The sequence below is a fragment of the Moschus berezovskii genome, chromosome 6 (genome assembly GCF_049115385.1).
Source record: "Moschus berezovskii isolate FMDL1 chromosome 6, NW_MosBer_1.0, whole genome shotgun sequence".
Classification (NCBI taxonomy): Eukaryota; Metazoa; Chordata; class Mammalia; order Artiodactyla; family Moschidae; genus Moschus; species Moschus berezovskii.
The window spans coordinates 18721753-18747676 of record NC_142465.1 but is presented as its reverse complement, the minus strand read 5'-3'; the positions used below and the strand labels follow the sequence as shown (position 1 = coordinate 18747676).

Below are 25924 nucleotides of genomic sequence, written 5' to 3'. Positions count from 1 at the left end.
ACATCCATACATGACCACGGGAAAAACCATAGCCTTGACTAGATGGACCTTTGTTGGCAAAGTAATGTCTCTGCTTTTTAATACACTGTCTAGGTTGGTCGTAACTTTCCTTCCAAGGAGTAAGCGTCTTTTAATTTCATGGCTGCAATCAGCATCCACAGTGATTTTGGAGCCCCAAAAAATAAAGTCTGACACTGTTTCCACTGTTTTCCCATCTATTTCCCATGAAATGATGGGACCAGATGCCATGATCTTTGTTTTCTGAATGTTGAGCTTCAAGCCAACATTTTCACTCTCCTCTTTCACTTTCATTAAGAGGCCTTTGAGTTCCTCTTCACTTTCTGCCATAAGGGTGGTGTCATCTGCATATCTGAGGTTATTGATATTTCTCCCTGCAATCTTGATTCCAGCTTGTGCTTCTTCCAGCCCAGCATTACTCATGATATACTCTGCATATAAGTTAAATAAGCAGGGTGACAATATACAACCTTGACGTACTCCTTTTCCTATTTGGAACCAGTCTGTTGTTCCATGTACAGTTCTGACTGTTGCTTCCTGACCTGCATACAGGTTTCTCAAGAGGCAGGTCAGGTGGTCTGGTATGCCCATCTCTTTCAGAATTTTGCACAGTTTATTGTGATCCATACAGTCAAAGGCTTTGGCACAGTCAATAAATCAGAAATAGATGTTTTTCTGGAACTCTCTTGCTTTTTCCATGATGTTGGCTTTTGATCTCTGGTTCCTCTGTCTTTCCTAAAACCAGCTTGAACTTCTGGAAGTTCACGGTTCACGTATTGCTGAAGCCTGGCTTGGAGAATTTTGAGCATGACTTTATTAGCGTGTGAGATGAGTGCAATTCTGAGGTAGTTTGAGCATTCTTTGGCATTGCCTTTCTTTGGGATTGGAATGAAGACTGACCTTTTCCAGTCCTGTGGCCACTGTTGAGTTTTCCAAATTTGCTGGCATATTGAGTGCATCACTTTCACAGCATCATCTTTCAGGATTTGAAATAGCTCAACTGGAATTCCATCACCTCCACTAGCTTTGTTTGTAGTGATGCTTTCTAAGGCCCACTTGACTTCATATTCCAAGATGTCTGGCTCTAGGTGAGTGATCACACCATCAGGATTATGTTGGTCATGAAGATCTTTTTTGTACAGCTCTTCTGTGTATTCTTGCCACCTCTTCTTACTATCTTCTGCTTCTGTTAGGTCCATACCATTTCTGTCCTTTATCAAGCCCATCTTTGCATGAAATGTTCCCTTAGTATCTCTAATTTTCTTGAAGAAATCTTTAGTCTTTCCTATTCTGTACATTACATCTGTGAAATACAATCTAGTTCATTTAACTGTTTGAATAATATGCAAATTATTGCAAAATTACTGTAGATGCTATGAACATACCACATCATTGTTTGTACTATTTCTAGACATAATACAAGTGTTTTAAAGATATTTCTCTCTTTGATTGCAGAAAGCTGAGGTATGCATACCCCTCCATTCATAATACATTGTCATCATTGTGCAAACCCCTTCTCATATAATAAGACAGAGGTCTTGTTATGTAACATGTATGGGCATGGAAGGCACTTTAAATGTTTTATAGAACTATAATTTACTTGTAATAAAATGCACAGAACTTAAACATGAAGTTCAATCATTTTCAAAAATTTTCTTTTTGATTTACAACTCCCATAGAAGCTGCAAAATTGTCACTATGAGTTACTTGTATATCCTCCACACAGCTTGTCCAAATGATATCTTGTATAATTCAAGTTCAATTAATAAAGACAGGAAATTGACATTGGTGCCATACTATTACCATAGACTTTATTCACTGGTTTTCACACGCACTATCTTTTTTTTTTGGTTTGTTTATGCTTCTATGACATTTTATCATATGTATAAATTCATGTAACTACCACCACAATCAGAATAGACAATTATTCCATCTCTCCAAACAAGCTCTTTGTTTTCCCTTTAGTGTAATACCTTCCCCTTAATCTAATAGCTGGCAACCACTAATAAATTCCCCATCACTATAACTGTATAGTTTTGAGAATGTTATGTAAATGAAATCATAGAGTATACAGCATTTTGAAATTGCCTTCTTTCACTTAGCAAAATGCTCTTGAGATCCATGAACATCTTTGTGTACACCATGAGTTTATTCTTGCTTGTTGCTTTTTGTCCCTTTTTGTGTATTGATTGTATGTATGTGCCACCATTTGTTTACCATTCAACCAGTGAATGTGATTTGGGTCATTTCCAATCTTTTCAGTTATCACAAATAAAACTACTATGAACATTTATGTATAAGTTTTGACTGAACATAAGTTCATCTTCCTAGGAAAAGTGCTCAGGAGCAAAACTGCTGAGTCAAATAAATATATATTTAACTTTATGAGAAATTGACACTATTTAATTTTTTTACAGTGGCTGTACCCTTCTTTGTAGGGACTTCTCTGTGGCTTAGTGGTAAAGAATCTGCCTGTCAATGCAGGATATGAGGGTTCAATCTCTGGGTTGGGAAGATGCCCTGGAGTAGGAAGTGGCAACCCACTCCAGTATCTGACCTGGAGAAGTCCATGGACAGAGAAGCCTGGTGGACTACAGTCCATGGGATCGCAAAGAGTTGAACACAACTTATTGACTAACAACAACAACAATTCATGCATATGGTACATGTCTTTGATTTTTTTTATAAGCAATGTTTGATAGGTTACAATTGTAAGGGCATTGCACATGTTCATGTTAACATTTGTGACTTAACTCTACTGCAGTACACCTTCTCCTGTTTAATCCTGTTTTCTCCTTCCCTCAAAGGAGTGGTTCCTGAGAGCCTTCCCCAGTAAACATCTTACATTCAAATATCAGAATCTCAGAGTATATTTTCTGGAGAAATTGAACTATGAGTGTCTCCTGCAGGAAAATGCTAGCATTTTGGGAGGATAAGTTTAATAAGCAATGCAATTGTCTAGATCTATGACGTGCCTTCTGATATATATTTGGAAGTAAGTAAAATAATATCTTGTTTGCATTTTTCTCATTCTTGTCTGTCATACAGTAACTCTAATCTTATTTGGAAGACAGAGATATTATTTATTAGCTTCCTCAAAACCCAGCATTTGAATGTTTGATTATGTCTAATTCTGTCCTCTCTTTTGAAGCTCAGTGACAAAGTATTCTAGATGATATTTATATTTATCCCTATATTAAGAAACAACTCCACTGTCTTTTGGTATGCCTTGTTCTGATATGATGTCAACTGTCAATCTATTGTTCCTTTGTAGATAAATTTTCACTAACTTTTTATGCTGTCTAATCCAGGGTTCATTTCAAAGATATTATTTTTTATTTTCAGAATTTATAATGGCCTTATTTGCATATCCATCTCCCTCTAATTAAAATTTCATCGTTTTTTGTTCGATTATTTTCTGTCCTTTTATTATGGGTGGTATTTTTATGTCTTTGAGGATCTTAAGGTAGCAGCTGTTGCAGCTTTTTAACATTTCAAGATTTTTCTTAGTTATGGCTTGGTCCCAGTTGTACAATTATCTGCAAAAATTTCCTACAAGTAGGGTGTTTTCATTCCCCAACATCCTGCAAGATTTCCACCCAACATGGCCTTCAATTAGCCCATTATCTTTTAGCGTAAATCACTGATCCATTCCTCTGCCTTGACTCAAAAAGAAAAAGTCTGTTCTACTACTACTACTTACCTTGTTTTGTGTTCAGCTGTTCTCCAATATACTTTTTAAAAAGTATTTATCATTGATATGTATTTGTCATACATTCGTGGGTAGTGTGATACAATGGGATATGGAGGTAGGAGATTAATGTCAAAGGGTTAATCTCATAGAACCACTTTTATCAGTAATCTACCCCATCTGTTTTCATTCATTATTAGAAGTATAATAATTAAACGTAATGTCCCTTCCTTTATTGTGGCATTCCTTGGCACTTTATATTCCTGACTTTTGCTCCAAAGTGGCTACTCAAAAATCTGTGTGAGAGTGTTAGTCAATAATATGTAGGGTGTTAATAGCCTGAGGTACCTCTTTTCCTAGGGTAATCTCCATGTCACTCTGCCAGAGGGATTTCTATTAAAATGCAAGAAAATATTTGTTTAATGATTATTTCAAATATGTGCATCCTTCTATAAATATTTCCATAAGCACATTAATTTTAACTATGGTCCGAATTTTTCTCCTCTTTCAGGAAAACTCCTTGAGTGAGTTATTCACGAGAATGTTGAATATAACTGTTCTGGATATGATAATATTATTTCCCATTAGAGAACACATTATTTTTATATACTAAATTCTACATGGTAAGTTAACTTATAATCAGTTTTCTCGGTAAATGTAGAGCTTGAACAAGGAATATTCCTTGGTTGATATAAATGGAAGGTGTCATAAAGTTAGGGTTATTTGATGCCCTTCATTTTCACATGCCAAGGAGGCCACGCACTTCGGTCATTGGTCAGGGTACCCTCTTTTCTGGAAATTTCTGGAACATTAGCATTTCTTGTTTGGGGACTCTATTTCTCCAGACTCCATATAGGCCATTCTCCTTCTATTAACATAGGCTTCCTTCTGATAGCATATATTTCAGCTGACTTTTGAAATGCACATGAGTTATACTGTCTAGAGTATACACTCTGGTCACCATGTTAGAACTTGGTTGCTCCTAACACTCCAACCATTTACACTTTATTACTTAGAATGGCTGAATCCACAACTACTTTTTAATTTTTATCTGGTTTGATTTTTTGAGTCATGAGGGTGCTATGCTATTTCCCTCAAGTATCCTCCTTTTAAAATAGTCTAGACAATAATATTGTTATATAATTTCTTGCCCAGAGTATCTTTTAAAATATAGCAGTATGTTGTTATTTTAAAATCTACCAGATAAACTATTTTAAGGTGACATCCTATTTTTTTTTGGGGGGGGCTCATCTGGGATGACATCCTATTTTAAAGTCATATCATAAGCCGAGAAAACATGGTACTATTTTAATATTTAATATTTTGAGATTATCCCCAAAAGATACAGTTGTGGTGTTTTCATAATTTATACTACTTATTGACACATCTGAAAGTGCTATCTGTTGAGTACTATTGTCCACAACATTTTTTCTGAACTTTAAACATATTTCTTACCACAAGCTGAACTCTTCCACCATGAAGTACATCTGGATCTAACTCAGGCAAGAAGCGGTTGCTGCATAGTGACAAAAAGAGAAATCAGAAATGGCAACCCACTCCAGTGTTCTTGCCTGGAGAATCCCAGGGACGGGGGAGCCTGATGGGCTGCCGTCTATGGGGTCACACAGAGTCGGACATGACTGAAGTGACTTAGCAGCCGCAGCAGCAGAGGAAGACTATGAAAAACATGCCCAATGAAAAGTTTGGGAAAAATCAATAATATACAAAATGGAAATAATTGTTTTCTTAAATTAGGTGAATGCAAAGATATATACAAATTTATATCTTTTCATAGTTACTTTAAAACTCAATTTGACATAAAATTTAAATTTGTCAAACATAAACGCATATACAGATAAAAAAATCTGAAAGTACCAATAACCTTAGCTAATAAATTATAGAAAGGATAAATATTGTACCACATCTACTTATATATCTTACTTATAAGAAAGACAAAGCTTTTTATTTTTCAAATAGCTCTGGTATGTTTAATGCATTATACTAATGCTCACAATTAACTCCTGTTTAAGGCTAGAGCATTGACATTTGGCTTTTCAAGAACTGTTTTAGAAAAAAAATTTTCTTAAAATATTATTACTTATATATTCCTTTATATATTATATTTTCAAAGAAGAAAATCCATCAATAATTGCCTGTTGCATTATATGTTTAAATATAACTAATTAAGGAGTAACTGATGTTGCTAAATGTTTAAGTATCTTAAAAATACATCCTGAAATGTTTTGTTTGTATTTTTCACATTATCTGTACAGATGCTTTTGAATCTCTAAAGAAGACCTCTTTCATCTGGTTAATATAGATGGTAAGCTATGAGTTATGCTACATTTGGTTATAGACCTGAAAATATCTTGTTATGAATTATGCTAAATCAATTAATACCAGCATAAGATAAACTGTACTTGCATCAATAGGAACACTCAGCAAAGTAAAAAAAACTCAAATGTTGATTGCTTTATTCCTACTTTCTTTGCTCACGATGAAATAGGATATAACAACAAAGGTTTTGAAATGTTTTAATTTCACTTTTTTCCATATTATTAAAGAAATTATATGGATAGAGTTGACTACATATGAAGGTTTTTTTCATTTGTATGTATTATAAAAAAGGTTTAATTTTTATACATTATAACATTATGCTATATTAAGTGTTAGACCTCATAACTGTATGATTTGTTTCTTTGTTACTCATTTAAATAGTTAATACCCACAAACGCTGGAAATGTTTCCAAAGTGTCATCTATATTTAGACTCATATTGGTTTATATATTTGAAAATGCTTAAATAGCACTTTTAAAAATTGTTTTGTGGATATACGTAGCTACAGTGAAAGTCATAAAAATTTATGACAACTGTATAGTTCAGTTCAGTTCAGTTCAGTTCAGCCGCTCAGTCGCGTCTGACTCTCCGCGACCCCATGAATTACAGCACTGTATAGTATGAGAAACTAAATACTCAGTATTCTGTAATAACCTATAAAGGAAAAGGGTTTCCCAGGTGGTTCAGTAGGTAAAGAATCTGCCTTCAATACAGGAGACCCAAGAGACCTGGGTTTGATCCCTGGGTTGGGAAGATGCCCTGGGTGAGGGCATGGCAACCCACTCCAGTATTCTTGCCTGGAGAATCCCATGGACAGAGGAGCCTGGCAGGCTACAGTCCACGGGGTCACGAAGAGTCAGACATGACTGAAGTGATTGAGCACAAAAGTGAAAAGAATGTGAAAAAGAATATATATGTGCTCTACACCTGAAGCTAACATGACACTATAAATCAACTGTTCTTCAATTAAAAAGTATTTCAAACATATTACCTCCAGACTTTTATTTCTTTAAATTTTTGGTTTAGTAGTTATGTACATAAATGTTTTATGTTATGAATTGTTTGGACTGAATCTTGTTCCCTCAAAATTTATATGTTCAAATCTTGTTTTCTCAAAATTTATACATTCAGATCCTAATCTTTAATACCTCAGAAAATTACTATATGAAGACAAGGCCTTGAAAGAGACAATTAAGGTAAAATGAGCTCAAAGAGGTGGGCCCTAAGCCAATATAACTGATGTCCTTGTTCAAAGGGGAGATTAGAACACAGGTAACACAGGTGGAAAAATGGTCATGTGAGGAGTCAGTGAGAAGGCAGCCATCTTCAAGCCAAGGAGACAGACCTCCAAAGAAACCAGACTTGCTGGCTCCTTGATCTTGGACGTTCAGCTTCCAACACTGTGAGAAAATAGATCTCTGCGCTTTAAGCCGTGAAATCTAGTATTTTGTTATGGTAGCCCTAAAAAACTAATACATACATTAATATAACAAAAATTAATTGATTACTTATTAGGTTCAAGGCACCTTTCTTTGCTGCTAAGGGACATCAACATTTGATAACCTCAGTTTGAGAACTCACCTCTGTCTTGTGAGAAAGAGATATCTCACTATAAAAAGGAAGGAACTAAAATATTGAGACATCACTGAAAATCAGTTACGTGACTGGTAAAGTGGCAGGATCAGGGTTGAGTTTAACTGCCAAACATAAATGATAATAAAAATAACAAAAAATAAAATACTATAATCATCAATACGGATGATATTTATAAACAGTTAATAGATACCATGCATTTTACTTTATACAGTAGAATCATTTGTGTGGTTCATCATCACCGTCAATCATTTGTGTTGATTTTTAAGCATTACAGAAATTAAGTTCTTGAATATTTTATAGTGAAAAACATAGTGATCAAATGTATCCTATATAACAGATCATTTATAGTCTGGTAATGTAGTATATTGGCCTTTGGCTATATAAAGTCATGTTTGTTTTAGCATAATTAACCTAGGTTTCACTTTTCAAAATGTATTTGCAATACAAAAATCTAATTTAAGGGAGACGACCTCACCATTTCATATTTCTGGAACCAGTCGTTTCAAGAACCCCAACCTGTGTATGAAGCCATTGGTATGTATATTCTTTACTCCTTTCTAATTTTTCATTTGCAGTGGTATCCTTACACACAAATTCTTCTTCCTTATCTAGGGAAAAATATGAAAATATTATTTGTTTTTTAAAGAAATCAAATTTTGGCCAAGAAGTTTAGTCTAAGCTAACAATTTTATCACAAGAAAGAGAAAAACAAGACAGGTCATGGGAGCAAAATCATCTGTAAGAAAAATACTGTCAGTCACTTATAGATTAAGTACTTTTCCTGTCTGAGTTTCAAACCCACCTATTTTGAAAAGCAGAGTTGTTTTAATTAAACCAACATCCTATACGGCTTGTTTTTTTAGTGTTTTAGTTAGAAAAGAGGAATAATTATTTTTGGTAGACAGAATTTAAAATCTAATTGTTCTCATACAGTCTTATCCATATGAAGAATTTATAATTTATATTGAGGATATTCAAAACAGATTTGTAATTTTGTATAAAACAAAACTTTGTTTATATAAGTTAGTACAATATGTAAGTTAGGAAAATCATTTATATTAGGTTTAGGAAACCTGTGCTAACGCCATAGCAATGATTTAAAAGATGGAGAGGGGAAAGGGTAACAATGAAGATGAGTATGGAAACTATGCAAAAGGAGAAATTACACCAGGTGAGAATACAAGGTAGCAAATATAAAGGAAAATAAAATAGTTTAAAAAAAAGAAAAAGAAAAATCCAACCCTTATAGCTACACTTAAATATATTGTATGTATTAATATTATTAAAAACAAAACAGATCTGCAGACATTGCTGCCACATCAATGCCACACACTTGAGCTACAATGAAGACCTGTTGTTCTGAGCACTTCTCCATGGACTTGATTTTTTTAGATGGCTTCCTTTTTGGTGCCATCACCATGTTTAGGGACATGTTAGCTTTGTAGGGTTCACTGACAGTACACCAGAGAGGGGGTACCTACTGAAATTAACTCATGGTAATTAAACTCACAAGAAATCTACAATTTAAAATCTGGTATTTAAAATGTCAGTTTATTAATCTGAACTATTCTTTCAATTGGCTTCACCTAGCTTAAAACTCAACATTCAGAAAACTAAGATCATGGCATCCAGTCCAATCACTTCATGGCAAATAGATGGGGAAAAAGTGGAAACAGTGACAGATTTTATTTTCTTGGGCTCCAAAAGCATTGCAGACAGTGAATGCAGCCATAAAATTTAAAAAACGCTGACTCCTTGAAAGAAAGCTATGACAAACCTAGACAGCATATTAAAAAGCATAGACATTACTTTGCTGACAAAGGTCTGTATTTAAAACTATGGTTTTTCCAGCAGTCACGTATGGATGTGAACACTGGACCATAAAGAAGGCTGAGCACCAAAAAATTGATGCTTTCAAATTGTGGAGCTGGAGAAGACTCTTGAGATTCCCTTGACAGCAAGGAGACCAAACCAATCAATCCTAAAGAAAATCAACCCTGAATATTCATTGGAAGGACTGATGGTGACACTTCAATACTTGGGCCACCTGATGTGAAGAACCGACTCATTGGAAAAGACTCCTGATTCTGGGAAAGATTGAGGGCAGGAGGGCAAGGAGATGAGATAGGATGAGATGGTTGGATGGTACACTGACTCAATGAACATGAGTCTGACTAAACTCTGAGAGATAGCCATGGACGGGGAAGCCTGACGTGCAGCAGGCTATGGGGTTGCAAAGAGTCAGGAACGTCTTAGCGGAAGAAAGATTCTTTCACTATAGATCTTCAAACATAGAGAGTCATCTTTTATTTGCAGGTTGTTTGGAGGACAAATGAGGCATGCTGTGAAGCTTGTTTTGAATGCTAGGTGCATAGGCAGAGACACATTCACACATGTATACACACTCAGCATCTATTGTTTTGACTGTGTTAAGGCGATACATTCATCATGTCTTTTTTTTTCTCCTTAAAATTTGCTGTGGTATTAGTGAAATGACTAGTTTTCAGTCCAAAGAGATACAAAGTCCAGTTCTCAAAAAAGCTACAAGTCAAGATGTTTATTTTCTAAATTACATTAACTTCCTGTTAACTTCTCATGACATCTTACATTTCTAAAATGGTCATATCCCTTGTTTCCTGCGTGCATGCTAAGTTCCTTCAGTCGTGTCCGACTCTTTGTGACCTTATGGATTGTAGCCAGACTCCTTTGTCCATGGCCTAATCCAGGCGATCATACTGGAGTAGATTGCCATTTCCTTCTCCAGGGGATCTTCTGACACAGGGATCAAATCCGTGTATCTGTTGGCAGATTCTTTACCACTAGCACCACCTCTGCTTCCTGAATTTAAGCCAGTCCCTCCATAGTTGCAGGGCTTCCCTGACAGCTCAGTTGGTAAAGAATCCGCCTGCAAGGCAGGAGGCCCCAATTCAATTCCTGGGTTGGGAAGATTCGCTGGAGAAGGGATAGGCTACCCACTCCACTATTCTTGGGCTTCCCTTCTGGCTTAGCTGGTAAAGAATCCGCCTGCAGTGTGGGAGACCTGGGTTCGATCCCTGGCTTGGGAAGATCCCCTGGAGAAGGGAAAGGCTACCCACTCCAGTATTCTGGCCTGGAGAATTCCATGGACTGTATAGTCCCTGGGGTCCCAGAAAGTTGAGACACGACTGAGCAACTTTTCACTTTCACTTTCTCCGTAGTTGCTGTACTGAAGGAACAATTACTCTGCATTCAAGGGCTGACCACTGAATTCATGAGCAGACACCATTTTAATAAATGGCCTTCTTTATACAGAAACTATAAAGAGACTCAAACAAAGGGAAGATTTGGACTTGCCACCCCAGTTACTGCATTAAGCACTAAGTTTCTTTTCCAGCAGAGTCCCAGTTGATCAGACCAAATGGTGAACCCATGAGTGCAATGACAGAAAGGAATGACAGAGAGGAATCAGTGACCCTGATAATCAACTGAACCCACAACTGGAACTTTACCTCCTCTTGATATGTAGCAAGTGTACTTTTAGCTAAAAATAATCTTTGCATCTTTCTGCTTTTGAAAATAGAGACATATACTTGCAATAGCCCCTTTTTAAAGTGCTCATTCTGAAAAGTTTTCCTCAATTCTACAATAACACTCCATAAACCCTAAGTGGTTTTACATCAGACTCAGTCTAGTTTCTCAACAATCATCCCCAAGTAAGGATTAGAGATTTCACTGTAAGAATCCAACTCATATTAATTCTTTTAACCTGAAGGAGGCATGGATTGGTAGATTGGCATGAATTCAGTGTAAAAAGAGAACTAGCATAGTGGTGACACTGGCTGGAGAGATCCAAGCATTCAGTTCAGTTCAGTTCAGTCGCTCCGTCGTTTCCGACTCTCCGTGACCCCATGAATCACAGCATGCCAGGCCTCCCTGTCCATCACCAACTCCCGGAGTTCACCCAAACTCATGTCCACAGAGTCAGTGATGCCATCCAGCCATCTCATTCTCGGTCGTCCCCTTCTCCTCCCGCCCCTAACCTTTCCTAGCATCAGAGTCTTTTCCAGTGAGTCAACTCGTCGCATGAGGTGGCCAAAGTATTGGAGTTTCAGCTTTAGCATCAGTCCTTCCAATGAACACCCAGGATTGATCTCCTTTAGAATGGACTGGTTGGATCTCCTTGCAGTACAAGGCACTCTCAAGAGTCTTCTCCAACACCACAGTTCAAAAGCATCAATTCTTCGGCAATCAGCTTTCTTCACAGTCCAACTCTCACATCCATACATGACCACGGGAAAAACCATAGCCTTGACTAGACGGATCCAAGCATACTGCCATTCAAATGCTGCAGGATATGATTCTGGCAAATGACTTTTACTATACCATTTCAGGATTACCCCTGTCACTGAGGAGAAAGTAGGATTTACTTCTTGGAGCTTGCTTTTAGCATTTTGTTTAGGAAGAATAATGGTGACCAGGTTTACTTACAGACCTTTATCATTTTCTAGTTCAGTTCAGTTGCTCAGTCGTGTCCAACTCTTTATGACTCCATGGACTGCAGCATGCCAGGCTTTCCTGTCCATTACAAACTCAAACTCACGTCCATCAAGTCAGTGATGCCATCCAACCATCTCATCCTCTGTCATCCCCTTCTTCTCCCACCATCAATCTTTCCCAGCATCAGGGTCTTTTCAAATGAGTCAGTTTGAGTTGGAGTATTGGAGTTTCAGCTTCAGCATCAGTCCCTTCCAATGAGTATTTAGGGCTGATTTCCTTTAGGATGGACTGGCTGGATCTCCTTGCAGTCCAAGAGACTCTCAAGAATCTTCTCCAACCCCACAGTTCAAAAGCATCAATACTTCAGCGGTCAGCTTCCTTGATAGTCCAACTCTCACATTCATACATGATTACTGGAAAAACCATAGCTTTGACTGGATGGACCTCTGTTGGCAAAGTAATGTCTCTGCTTTTTGCTGTCTAGGTTGGTCATAGCTTTTCTTCCAAGAAGCAAGCGTCTTTTAATTTCATGGCTGCAGCCACCATCTGCAGTGATTTTCGAGCCCCCTAAAAATAAAGTGTCACTGTTTCTACTGTTTCCCCATCTATTTGCCATGAAGTGATGGGACTGGATGTCATGATCTTAGTTTTCTGAATGCTGAGTTTTAAGCCAACTTTCTCACTCTCTTTCATTTTCATCAAGACGCTCTTTAGTTCTTCTTCACTTTCTGCCATAAGGGTGGTGTCATCTGCATATCTGAGGTTATTGATATTTCTCCCAACAATCTTGAATCCAGCTTGTGCTTCTTCCAGCCCAGCGTTCCTCATGATGTACTCTGCATATAAGTTAAATAAGCAGGGTGACAATATAGAACCTTGACGTACTCCTTTCCTGATTTGGAATCAGTCTGTTGCTCCACGTCCGGTTGTAACTGATGCTTCCTGACCTGCATACAGGTTTCTCAGGAGGCAGGTCAGGTGGTCTCGTATTCCCACCTCTTTAAGAATTTTCCACAGTTTGTTGTGATCCACAATAAACTATGACTATGTTGGCACAGTCAGTAAAGCAGAAGTAGATGCCTTTCTGGAATTTTTCTAGTTAGACTTCCCAATAAATCCTTTTGATTTTAGAAGAAACCCCTTTCCGCCTGCAAAATGCAATCTACTACCTACTGTTCTTTCCTATCTGTCTAGTTCTTCGCTAATTTCTTGCACCATCATCCTAAGACAAAAGTTCTCTTTTTGATCCATGCTCTCCCCTAGTTACTACAGCCTACATATGCTGTTCTTACTTCAGGACACACATTCTATTAATTTTATTGAAATAAATTGTTAAACTTTTTTATGATATAAATAACACATTTCACAATAGTTAACCTTAAAAATACTGAAAAGTAAAAAGTCAAAGAAAAGAAAATCTACAAAAAGCCCACTATTCAAAGATAACCACTGAATAACACTTTTAAGGCATTTCTTTGTAATTTTTTTTTCATAGATATGTTTTATAGCATTTTTCCACTAGTATTATGACAAATGAATTCTATGTAATGGAAATCCAAACCTGAAAATGTTTTTAGGGGTTATACCCTATGATGTACCAACTTGTTATATGAAGGTTTTTAATTATTCTACTTAATCCATTTTTAAGGTGGAATTAAAGATAACATGTCTGAATTTATGAATATTTTGAGGAGCATGGTATAATCATCTATATCATCAAATAGTTTACAAAACCTTTACCAATTTACCACAAGCTAGTTAATCATTTCACTAAGTCCCTAGTTAGCATTGGGATATTAAGTATTTTAAGGCTGTTGATACTTTGAGAAAAATATTGTCTAATACAGTCTTAATTTATATATTTCTACTGTTAGCAAAATTTAAAGTGGTTCCATATGATTTCTTATCAATAATATATAAAGTATCTTTCTTGTTCTTCTCAATTATGCTGGCTTCTAGTATGTCCATTTTTGCTTTCAACTGACCATTCAAAATCCTTTATCTGTTACCACTGGTGCAAATATTTTCTCCTGCCCATTGTTTGATTTTAATTTCTACTCTATTTTCAAAAGGGGCAAGTTTTTCTCTAGGCATACAAATTTATCTACTTGCTAAATATCTTCTAAACTATAAACCTTTTTCCTTTCATAATTTACAGGTTGTATCTTCAAATTTGATAAATATAAAATGATACCTAAGATTTCAGGGACAAATTCTACACTTTTCTAATATTTTGTCTTTCACACTAAAATATATTAGTTAACAAAATTCCATTAAGAGAACTCTAACTCTCTCAGTCTACTTTATCTTCCCTTTCATTCCTTCCTTAATTTATTGCAATCTGATTTTGTCAAATTGAAACTGTTCTTACAATGAGGACCTTAAACCATCTCATCTACCAAGCACATTTATTCCTTATCTTCATTGGCCTCTCTGCTGAATTCAACTACACAGAACATCTTCTTTGTCTTAAAACTCTCTTCTCTGTGAAACTTTGGAACATCAGATTTCAAGGGCTTCCTTTCTGGCTCCTTTACATATACTCCCTCAGATGTTGATGCTTGTCATTCTATAGAATTTAGGAGCACCCCACCCTCACCACCTCATTCCATGCCTAATGTTGTGCTAGCCTTTGATGACAGTCAACTGCATAACTAGATGGTATGGTGGTAGTTTAGTTGCTAAATTGTGTCCGACTCTTGCGACCCCATGGACTGTAGCCTGCCAAGCTCCTCTGTCCATGGTATTCTCCAGGCAAGAATACTGGAGCAGGTTGCCATTTCCTTCTCCAGAGGATATTCCTGACTCAGGGATCGAACCCAGGTCTCCTGCATTGGAGGCAGATTCTTTATCAACTGAGCTACAAGGGAAGCCCAGATGCATAGTGTTTATTGCCTCATGGGGGTGGCAGCTTAGAGGACTGAGTATCACCAACCTCTATTTTACTCCTTTTCTCAGATCCAGCTGACCTTCAGAATTACAGTGTGTTTTTATCATCATCCTAGTAAGTCTGCTTTTTCTCCTGACTCCCCAAGTCATTCAGACCAGATATTCTGGAGTTGTCCTTGGCTGCTCACTCCTTATGTAATGACATCTAATCCAGAACTAGGTCTAGTCTCCCTGCCAGTTATCTCACTAATACCTGGCTCCTTCTTCTCATCGCCACTGCTCCATTTTGAACAGGAGTGAGAGTCTCTGTTGACTGACTGACACGTGTGCTTCGGCTCACTGCAATATGGCTTCCTCCCTGTACTGTTTCACTGAAACTGTTCACACCGAGATCATTAACACTGCTAGATCTTTGGGACTTTTTGAAGTTCTTACTGACTCCTCTAATATTATACATTGTCCACTTCTTCCTTCTCAAAAGGCTTATTTCCTCTGACTCTTGCTTAGTTACACTTGTCCTGTTTTTCTCTGTCCTACTGTCTAAACTTCAGTTTCCTTCAAGGGTTCCTCTTCCTTTGGCATCTCATCCAATCTCAGGATTCTTCTGTGGTGTAGCGTCCTAGGTGAAGTAGCTCAGTTGCGTCTGACTCTTTGCGACCCCATGGACTGTAGCCTACAAGGCTCCTCTGTCCATGGAATTTTCCAGGGAAGAGTACTGGAGTGGGTCACCATAGCCCCATCTTATTCTTTGGTTATATGCTTCCTGTCAGAAGATGTTCCTTCAAGTTCTTCTATTGCTTTCTGAAATGTATTTATCCAAAGCCTCTCTGCTAGGTATCCTACAGACAATTTAAACAGAGTACGTAAAAAGCTAACCTCAAGTTTTATCCCACCTTTTCCAAGTTCCTATAATTCTACCATCATCGTCAGTATAAAACTCAGAAACCTGAGGGTTGTCCTGAACCAGTGTTCTTCCTCACACTTTAACTGCAGATTTTACCTCCTAAATTCCTTTCATTCTGTCAAATCTCTGGTATCTGCACTGTCATTACTTTAATTCGGCCCACTGTCATCTCTTCTCAGCTACCGTAACAGCATTCTCACTGGTCTTTTTGCTTTTGACCTTGTTCCCACTTATAGATCTCCATACTGTAAACGGTCTTTCTCAAGAACCCATTTAATTTGCACTTTCATAGGTTGAATTCTTGGTTCTCTACTGTGTCTGGGTAATGTTCAAAACATTTTGCATGGAATATAGGTGTTCCTTATCCCTTCAGACACATCTATTAAGTTCCTCCCTCAACCACCAGATGTACTGTAATTACTCTAAATGACCTCATTTGCCTATAGACATTGTGTTTGGGATTATATACTTCACCAAAGGTGTTCTTACTTCAGGTCTTACTTTGGAATTGACATTCTTCAGAGTAAGTTCCTGATTTTCCAACACTTCATTCCTTATTCAAACTAGGTTAGAGATGTCCTCCATGGATAATATAGAGACCTCATGATAGCATTTATTACATCACACTTTACTCTTCTATTCATGTGTCAGTTTTATCTACTAGAATATACATTTTATAAGTGATACATTGTAGGATGATGTTCAGCAAATATTGGTAAAATTAAGGAATGATTGTCATAGTTGATTAATGTTCTTTCAGAAATGGAATTTAGATTTTTAGCATGCAGAAAAACCTGTGCATTGTGGAGAATAACACATGTCTAAATGTGATTAACTTTATTATTATAATAGAAACTTTAGCTCTGAAAGTTGGAATTAGATTGGGATAAAACTGACAATCAAAGGTAGCAAATTAAAAACAGTGTGTGTGTATATATATATATATTTATTTATTTATAAATGGCTACTTTATAAAATGTTGACAATGTATACAATCCTAGAGAAAAGCAGTTCAGCTTAAAAAAGTTCTCCAAAAGAAATTCAGTTCAGTTCAGTTCAGTCGCTCAGTTGTGTCCGACTCTTTGCGACCCCATGAATCACAGCACACCAGGCCTCCCTGTCCATCACCAACTCCCGGAGTTCACTCAAACTCATGTCCATAGAGTCGGTGATGCCATCCAGCCATCTCATTCTCTGTCGTCCCCTTCTCCTCCCGCCCCCAATCCCTCCCAGCATCAGAGTCTTTTCCAGTGAGTCAACTGTTCGCATGAGGTGGCCAAAGTATTGGAGCTTCAGCTTTAGTATCAGTCCTTCCAAAGAACACCCAGGACTGATCTCCTTTAGAATGGACTGGTTGGATCTCCTTGCAGTCCAAGGGACTCTCAAGAGTCTTCTCCAACACCACAGTTCCAAAAGAAATTAGTTGTTTTTAAATTAATGAAAATATTTTTTCTTCATGAAAAGCAAAATAAGTGTTCATTAAACTCATACGCCTCAAATTAGTCAGTTTCCTAAATTTTCAATATAGCATAGTATCCTATACAGAGGAAGATTAGGATTCAATTATCATTTGGGGCACACAAAAAGAAGCTAATGATTTATATTTTTAATACATATGGCAACTATCCCATGACTATTTTCTTTTCTTTTAATAGCTTTTCTCAGTAATATAATAATAAAATACTACTGGTTTCATGGATGGAGATGAGTTCATTTCTTTACCAAAAGCTTTTGGAGGACATGGTGGCATGCTGAGCAAAATGTTTCATATGACAGAAATATTTTTGGTAACTTTGATAAATGGCTGATTCTATGTATCTTATGCTAGGAATAGTAAAAAATATGATTTACATTATAAAGTATAAGTGGTCTGCATGTGTTTGTTAAGAGCAGTTATTGCATCATACCTCACAAATAAAGGACAAATAAAATTGGAGTTTGGCATAAACAGAATTTTAAATTCATTAACATCTGTATAAATACTTGTTGATAGAGTGTTTATGGCTTCTTCCTTAACCAATCCAATCTGTTGTTGGAAAGTTGACAGCACTGGCATGAAACCAATAACTCTCCAAGAGCCATTTGTGTATGACAAGCAACATTTCTATTCTTTTAAAATATATTTAACTATATATGTAATTGATCACTAAGGAAAAATGATTGTATGAACAAAGAGGAGGACTGTTGGTCCAAGAACTTAAAAACAGAAATCTTGGGAACAGAGCCAAACTATATGTAAGGGTCAAAGGCTAACTGCAGCACTAATCACTCCTTTACATATTTCACTATATTTTATGGCAGAGAAGGCAAAAACATACCAGGATAAAAAATACTTGCTAGTTTCTGGCATTTGAATTAATTTTCAAAATTCATCTGTTTGGGGGTGTTGACTTTAAAAAACAAAGAAAAATAAGAGTTACTAAATTATACAGTTTATAATACATGGATTTGGTAAGATATAATTTTAATACTATGGAACTGCTAGCTTTAAGTAAACCCCTCCAGAATAACAGAACCACTCTTCTACAAAATGGATATAGTTGTGCTTATTACACAGTTATGTATTCTGTACTCAATTTATAGGCTATGCTTTCCCATTTGTAGTGTTCACTTCAGTTGCACCTCCTCATTAACGTCTTTATAGTAGAGTACCAAATACTACATGAAGAGTGGTTCTTTGGTTTCTTCTGTGAGAGCCATGTAACTCAAGAAAATGGCAGGTTTGTTAACATATAATGTGTCTCCATGTTCGCTGTTAACCAGGGCTGAGGCTGGGATAAGGCAAGTGAGGCAAATGAGACACTTGCCTTCGGCACAAAATTTAAGGGAGTGCCGAAAAATCAGTAATCAAGATAAATAATATTTTAGAAGCAAAATTAGCACAAAAACCCATGATGAACAAAATATCAAAAATTTAAATGCCAGAATCTGTTAACAGTGCTGTGCCAAGCTCTGTTGGAGCCTGAGGTGAAAGGGTAAATCAGCAGTACTTGTCCTTCTCTGCCACGGCATTGGCAGATGTACCCATTTCTAAGAAATACTGATGAAAGTATCAACAGGATATTGTTTTTAGAACGACCCCACAGCCATTGTCTAAGATTGCTTTCTACTGTTTCTCATGAATCAGGCACACCACTGATTTTTGCACTAGACGAGGCCCTGGATCTATGATATATAAGAAAATAATTACAAAGTAATCCAGTTCGTAAAGCAAAGCTACACATTACCCATCTTTCCATCTACCGAGCAACAAATTTGCACATAGTCAGCTGACCTTTCACTGACTGTGTGTCATGCTGGGCAAATTATTTATGCTGTCTCTGCCTCAGTGTTCTCTTAAAATGGATATAATAACAATATAAAATAAGAAAATATATATAAGGTCACACATTTAGTATGGATTTAATAACTGTAGACATTTTTCCTTAAGTGAAATCAGCTCTGTTATGCATAGCTTTGATGCTGTCTCAACTGTCATAGGCTAAGACTTACCTACCCTGCAGGTGAGACTATCCGTACAAGTTTCTAAATCCACACTAAGATCAAGGTTTCAGGGGATGACTGTTGGGGGGAAGATTCCAGGATTAACCACAGAACTAGACTGAACACTTTTCTGGGACAGTCCAGGAAGTCCCTCTTTCTAGAATTCTAAGCCTGCAACAAGTATTTTTAAAATGTATTTTATGTCATAATAAATGAGGATCTTAGTGTGTCTTTAATGCAGAATAATTAATTTCCAAAAGATAAGAAGGGTACACTGTCCTAATTGAAGTTATTTCAAATAACTTCAGCAATTGCTTAGTAATAACCATGAAGGAGGTTCCATTGACATGATTCTCTCCTGTTTCACTCTCTCAATTTAATTATCCTTGGAAAATATTCCTCTATCCAACCTAGACTCCCTCAGGGAGTGTTAATATAGTAGGTCATCCAAACCAGGGCCCACCCAAAAGAATAATGATGAAACTGATGATGTAAGTAGGCTGGCTTTCAAAATAACATGGTTATAATGGCTATATAAATATTACTGCCTCCTTTTGCTGTTGTTGTTATTTTTTTGATGTAGTTTAGACTTCAGTTCCCTGCTATATCTAAAAGTTCCTACTCTTTTGTAAAAAGAGATCTCTAATTCATGTATATTGATTAATTGAGGGCCAAGTAGATGGTTCATTTTCTTTGTAATCATTGTTTTTGAACAACTATAAAACAGAAGTGCTCTAATGCATATATCCTTTCCTTCATAGGGGACTGGAATACAAAAGTAGGAAGTCAAGAGATAACTGGAATAACAGGCGAATTTGGCCTTGGAGAAGAAAATGAAGCAAGGCACAGGCCAACAGAGTTTTGCCAAGAGAGCACACTGGTCATAGCAAACACCCTCTTCCAACAACACGAGGTGACTCTACACATGGACCTCACCAGATGGTCAACACCAAAATCAGAATGATTATATTCTTTGCAGGCAAAGATGGAGAAGCTGTATGCAGTGAGCAAAAGCAAGACCTGGAGCAGACTGTGGCTCAGATCACTAGCTCCTTATTGCAAAATTTAGGCTCAAATTGAAAAAAGTAGGGAAAACCACTAGGGCATTCAAGTATGCTCTAAATCAGATCCCTTATGATTATACATTGGAGGTGATAAATAGATTCAAGGGACTAGATCTGGTAGACAGAGTGCCTGAAGAACTATGGACATAAGTTCGTAACATTGTATAGGAGGTGGTGACCAAAACCATCCCCAAGGAAAAGAAATGCAAGAAGGCGAAGTGGTTGACTGAAGAGGCCTTACAAATAGCTGAGAAAAGAAAAGAGGCGAAAGGCAAAAGAGAAAGGCAAAGATATGAATGTAGACTTCTAGAGAATAGCAAGGAGAGACAAGAAAGCTTTCTTAAGTGACCATTGCAAAGAAACAGAGGAAAACAATAGAATGGGAAAGACTAGAGATCTCTTTAAGAAAATTGGAGATACCAACAGAATATTTCATACAAAGTTAGGCACAATAAAGGACAAAAACGGCAAAGACCTAACAGAAGCAGAAGAGATTAAGAAAAGGTGGCAAGAATACACATTGTAACTGAACAAAAAAGTTCTTAATGACCCAATTAACCATGACGATATGATCATTCATCTAGAGCCAGACATCCTGGAGTGTGAAGTCAAGTAGGCCTTAGAAAGCATTATTATGAACAAAGCTAGTAGAGGTGATGGAATTCCAGCTGAGCTATTTCAAAGCTTAAAAGATGATGCTGTGAAAGTGCTGCACTCATTATGCCAACAAATTTGGAAAACTCAGTAGTTGCCACAGGACTGGAAAATGTCAGTTTTCATTCCAGTCTCAAAGAAAGGCAATACCAAGGAATGATCAAAACTGTACAACTGCATTTATTTCACATGCCAACAAGATTATGCTCAAAATCCTTCAACATAGGCTTCCGCAGTAGGTGAGCTGAAAACTTCCAGATGTACAAGCTGGATTTAGAAAAGACAGAGAAACCAGAGATCAAATTGCCAACATTCGCTGGACCATAGAAAAAGCAAGGGAATTCCAAAGAACATCTACCTCTGCTTTATTGATTACGCTAAAGCCTCTTACAACAAACTGTGGAAAATTCTTAAAGAGATGGGAATACCAGACCACCTTACCTGCCTCCTGAGAAACCTGTATGCAGGACAAGAAGCAACAGTTAGAACCGGACATGGAATAATGAACTGGATCAAAACTGGGAAAAGAGTATGTTAAGGCTGTATATTGTCACTCTGCATATCTAACTTACATAGAGAGCACATCATGAGAAATGCGGGGCTGGAGGAATCATCAGCTGGAATCAAGACTGCCAGGAGAAATATCAACAACCTCAGATATGCAGAGGATACCACTTCAACAGCAGAAAGTGAAGAACTAAAGAGCCTTTTAATGAAGGTGAAAGAGGAGAGTGAAAAAGCTGACTTAAAACTCAACATTTAAAAAACGAATATCATGACATCCGGTCCCATCAATCCCTGGCAAATAGATAGGAAAACAATGGAAACAGTGACAGACTTTATTTTCTTGGGCTCCAAAATCACTGCAGATGGTGACTGTAGCCGTGAAATTAAGACATGCTTGCTCCTTGGAAGAAAGCCATGACAAACCTAGACAGAGTGTTAAAAAGCAGAGAAATCACTTTGCCAACAGTGGTCCATATAGTTAGAGCTATGGTTTTTCCTGTAGTCATGTACGGATTAAGAGTTGGACCATAAGGAAGGCTGAGCACCAAAGAATGAATGCCTTCAAACTGTGGTGCTGGAGAAGACTCTTGAGAGTCCCTTGGACTGCAAGGAGATCAAACCAGTCAATCCTAAAGGAAATCAGTCCTGAATATTCATTGGAAGGACTGATGCTAAAGCTGAAGCTCCAATAGTTTGGCCAGCTGATGTGAAGAGCTGACTCACTGGAAAAGACCCTTTTGGGAAAAATTGAGGGCAGAAGGAAAAGGGGGCAGCAGAGGATGAGATGGTTGCATGGCATTGGTGACTCAATGGACATGAGTTTGAGCAAACTCAGGGAGATAGTGATGATCAGAGAAGCCTGGCGTGCTGCAGTTCATGGGGTGGCAAATTGTCAGACACGGCTTAGTGACTGAACAATAATAACAATATATTTCGATATGTTTCTCATTGATTATTTACTCATTTTCTGCATCTGATGATTTCAATATTTGCCAAACTTAAGAATATAAATACACTTCTGTTAGAGGTAGAGATAACATCATATGAAATACTGAATATGTATTAAAAAGTATTGCTTGTATTATTAAAAAAAAAAACTATAAGTAAAAATAAGTTTCTTTCCCAATTTGATTGACAACATACAAAAGGCTAATAAACCTGGACCCAGACTTACTGCTTTCCATTAGTAATAACTTAAGCAAGTATCCCATTGCTTGCTGAAGATTTAAGAATTTTCTAAATGGATACTCATTAATGAAAGATTTTTTTCTTTTATTATATTATCTTAGAAAGACAGAACTTATTTTACGTAGCAGAATTGCATTTGTAAATGAATCACAGCCTCCGTTCACAAAAAGCTTTGCTGATGTACTCCTGGCATAGTGGAGATAGAAGTTAAGGTAGGGATTACAGGTCTTCCCTATAAAATTAACTTTTAGCTTTAAACTATTTATACACTTAGTGATCTGTGGAGCTTCATGAGTTTGTGTATCTTCCTTGGGGTTTTCAGTGCTCTGGATCTAGGCCATTCTAGTAGGCATGTAATCTTATCCCAGTGTTGTTTTAATTTTTTCTTATCTGTTTTTAAAACCAGGTTGGTTGTTTTCTTATTGTTGAGTTTTAAAAGTTTTTGGTATATTTTGGATAACTGTCAGATATCTGTTGCAAATACTTTCTCCTGGTCTGTGACTTGCCTTCTCATGCTTTTGATAGTGTCTTCTATAGAGCAGAAATTTTTCATTATTTATTTCCTGGATCCTGCATTTGATGTTATATCTAAATGTTTGCCACCAAATTCAAGGTCACCTAGATTTTCTAATATGTTATCCCCTAGGAGTTTTTGGTTTTGCATTTATGTCTATGATCCATTTGAGTTAATTTTTGTGAAAGTATGAGGTCTGTGTTTAGATTCCTATTCTTTATATTTTTTCTTTTAATTTTTGCATGTGGAAGTTTAGTTGTTCTAGCACCAACAGTTGGCATGGACTTTTTTCTCCATTGTATTGCCCTTGTTTCTTTATCAAAGACCAGTTCACTATATTTTTCTGTGTCTACTTTTCACTTGTCTTTTCTGTTTCATTGATCTCTTTGTATATTCTTTTGCCAATACCACAGTGTCTTTGTTAATGTGACTTTATAATAAGTCTTGAAGTTAGGTGACATCAATGCTTCAAAACGTATTTTAAAATGAAAATCTGATCTGCTTAAAAAAAGGTAGAGAAATCCTCAGAAGTAAGAAATGATGACAAAACACAAATATAAGAATGAATGAGTCTAGACGTTTGCTGCACAGCATAATAAACTATAGTTAAAAATATTGCACTGAATACTGAAGTTTCTGAAGGAGTAAATTTCTCAGGTGCTCTCACTACACACATACAGAATAGTAACTATATGAGGATACAATAGTTATCTTGGTTTTGTACACATTTGTCTCTATAAATGTATACCAAATCAACAGATTGTATACTTTAAATATATATCCATGTAAGGACACGTGCTAAGTCACTTCAGTCATGTCCGACTCTTTGTGACCCTGTGGAATGTAGCCGACTACGCTCCTCTGTCCATGGGATTCTCCAGGCAAGAATAATGGAGTGGGTTGCTGTGCCCCGCTTCACGGGATCTTCCCAACACAGGGATCAAACTTGTGTCTCTTATATCTCCTGCACTAGCACCACATGGGAAGCCCCTTAAATATATAATATATATATAATTTTTATTAAAATGAAATGTTAAAAAAATTAGAAAAAACAAAAAGAAAATTTTTAAGTGTAGGAAGTGACTGTGTAGGAGTTATCTCTCCACAGTAAGGGGGGAAAGAGCTCTTTAGTAACTGGGGAGTTGGTGATGGACAGGGAGGCCTGGCGTGCTGTGATTCATGGGGTCGCGAAGAGTCGGACACAACTGAGCGACTGAACTGATCTGAACTGAAAGCAGTCAAAAATCTTTCTGAGTTGGACAGGTTAAACTTACACCTCTAAAAATTTCCCATTAATTTGGATCTAAAGAACACAAACTAATTATAACAAAAGTCATTAAACACCTTGGAAATAGTGAGAATCAGAAAAAACAAACCATAGAATCAGTCCATTGCATCATGAAGGTAGTAGGTTATCAGATATAGGGTAAAAATAAACATCTTTAATTTGATAAAATACACAAAATATTATGTGTCCATATACATAAAATAGTTCAGAAAAGACATTAAAGCAATAAGAGGTGAGTAAAATTAGGAAACTCTGAAAAACCTGGTAGCAAGTCTTGAAATATGATTGATAAAATCATAACTATAACTGACATTACAAACTTCACAGATGTAGTAAACATAAAATTAGATTGACCAAAAAGAAAAGTTAGTGAACCTGGTTTACTGTCATTAAGCATTATTTATAAACTTAGCTATTAAATCCCAAAGACAACACACACTATTTTTGATTGTTACCTAGTGTTATAAATCTGAGATTTACTCAGAATTCACATGATCCAAAGTACTGGCATTTTTCTGTAGAGATTTAAGAAGTTTGTCTTCTGCCTCTATAACTCAAAATAATACATTAGTGGGCATTCTTAACTCCTATGAACACGGAAAGTTCTCAACTGTGGTCTCAAACAACTCTAAACTCATCAATTCTCTTAGCAATATAGTGGATAGGGCATAAGAGTTGACTTGGCAGAAGGGTCTTAATTGTCATTAACTAGCTGTTGCATCCTCAGAAAATCACTTAACTTTCCTGAATTTCAGTTTTTTTCCTTAAAAAATGATGTGTGTTTCCTTTTTGTTATGAAAAGAAATGGATTTTCATTTGTGAATTTATCTGAATGTAGTTAGAGTAAAATCATAAAGACTAATTCCCTATCCTTAGGCCAGTAAAAAATATGATAAAGAGTTCTAGTAAATATCTATACTAAGAAATTGATACCTAAGATCTATTCTTAATATTATGCGGTAGCTGCCTAAGGAGAAAACAGAACAGAATGTAATTTGTTGGGCAACCAGAGTACTCCCTAAGGACTTCCTGTATCTCATTGTGTCTTCACAACATCCTGGGAAGAAAACTATAATTATCTCCCCCCTCACTTTTCCTGGTGAATAAAACTAAAGTTTGGAGCTTATGTAAGAGTCATATAAATTTGAACCTACATTTGGCTGACTCCAAAGCCCACAGTGTTTCCACTTCATCAAGAAGCCATATTTTCCCATGAAATTTCCCTTAATGTCAGATTTCTGTATATGGAAATAAGTGACATTTAAAATGGTCTTAATATACCAGCTGTAATAAATAACACAGAATTTCTTTTTCT

At 36.6% G+C, this 25924-nt stretch overlaps 1 protein-coding gene across 1 annotated transcript in view; it reads right to left on the bottom strand.

The window, feature by feature from the left end:
* LRRIQ1 (leucine rich repeats and IQ motif containing 1) overlaps nt 1-25924 on the bottom strand; it is a 224601-nt gene that overhangs the window by 26439 nt on the left and 172238 nt on the right. Inside the window, exons 23-24 of the mRNA XM_055396048.2 lie at nt 8118-8250; nt 5165-5225 (exon numbers count right to left, since the gene is read on the bottom strand). Of these exons, the coding sequence (XP_055252023.2) occupies nt 5165-5225; nt 8118-8250 (194 nt within the window). The remainder of the gene's footprint in view (nt 1-5164; nt 5226-8117; nt 8251-25924) is intronic.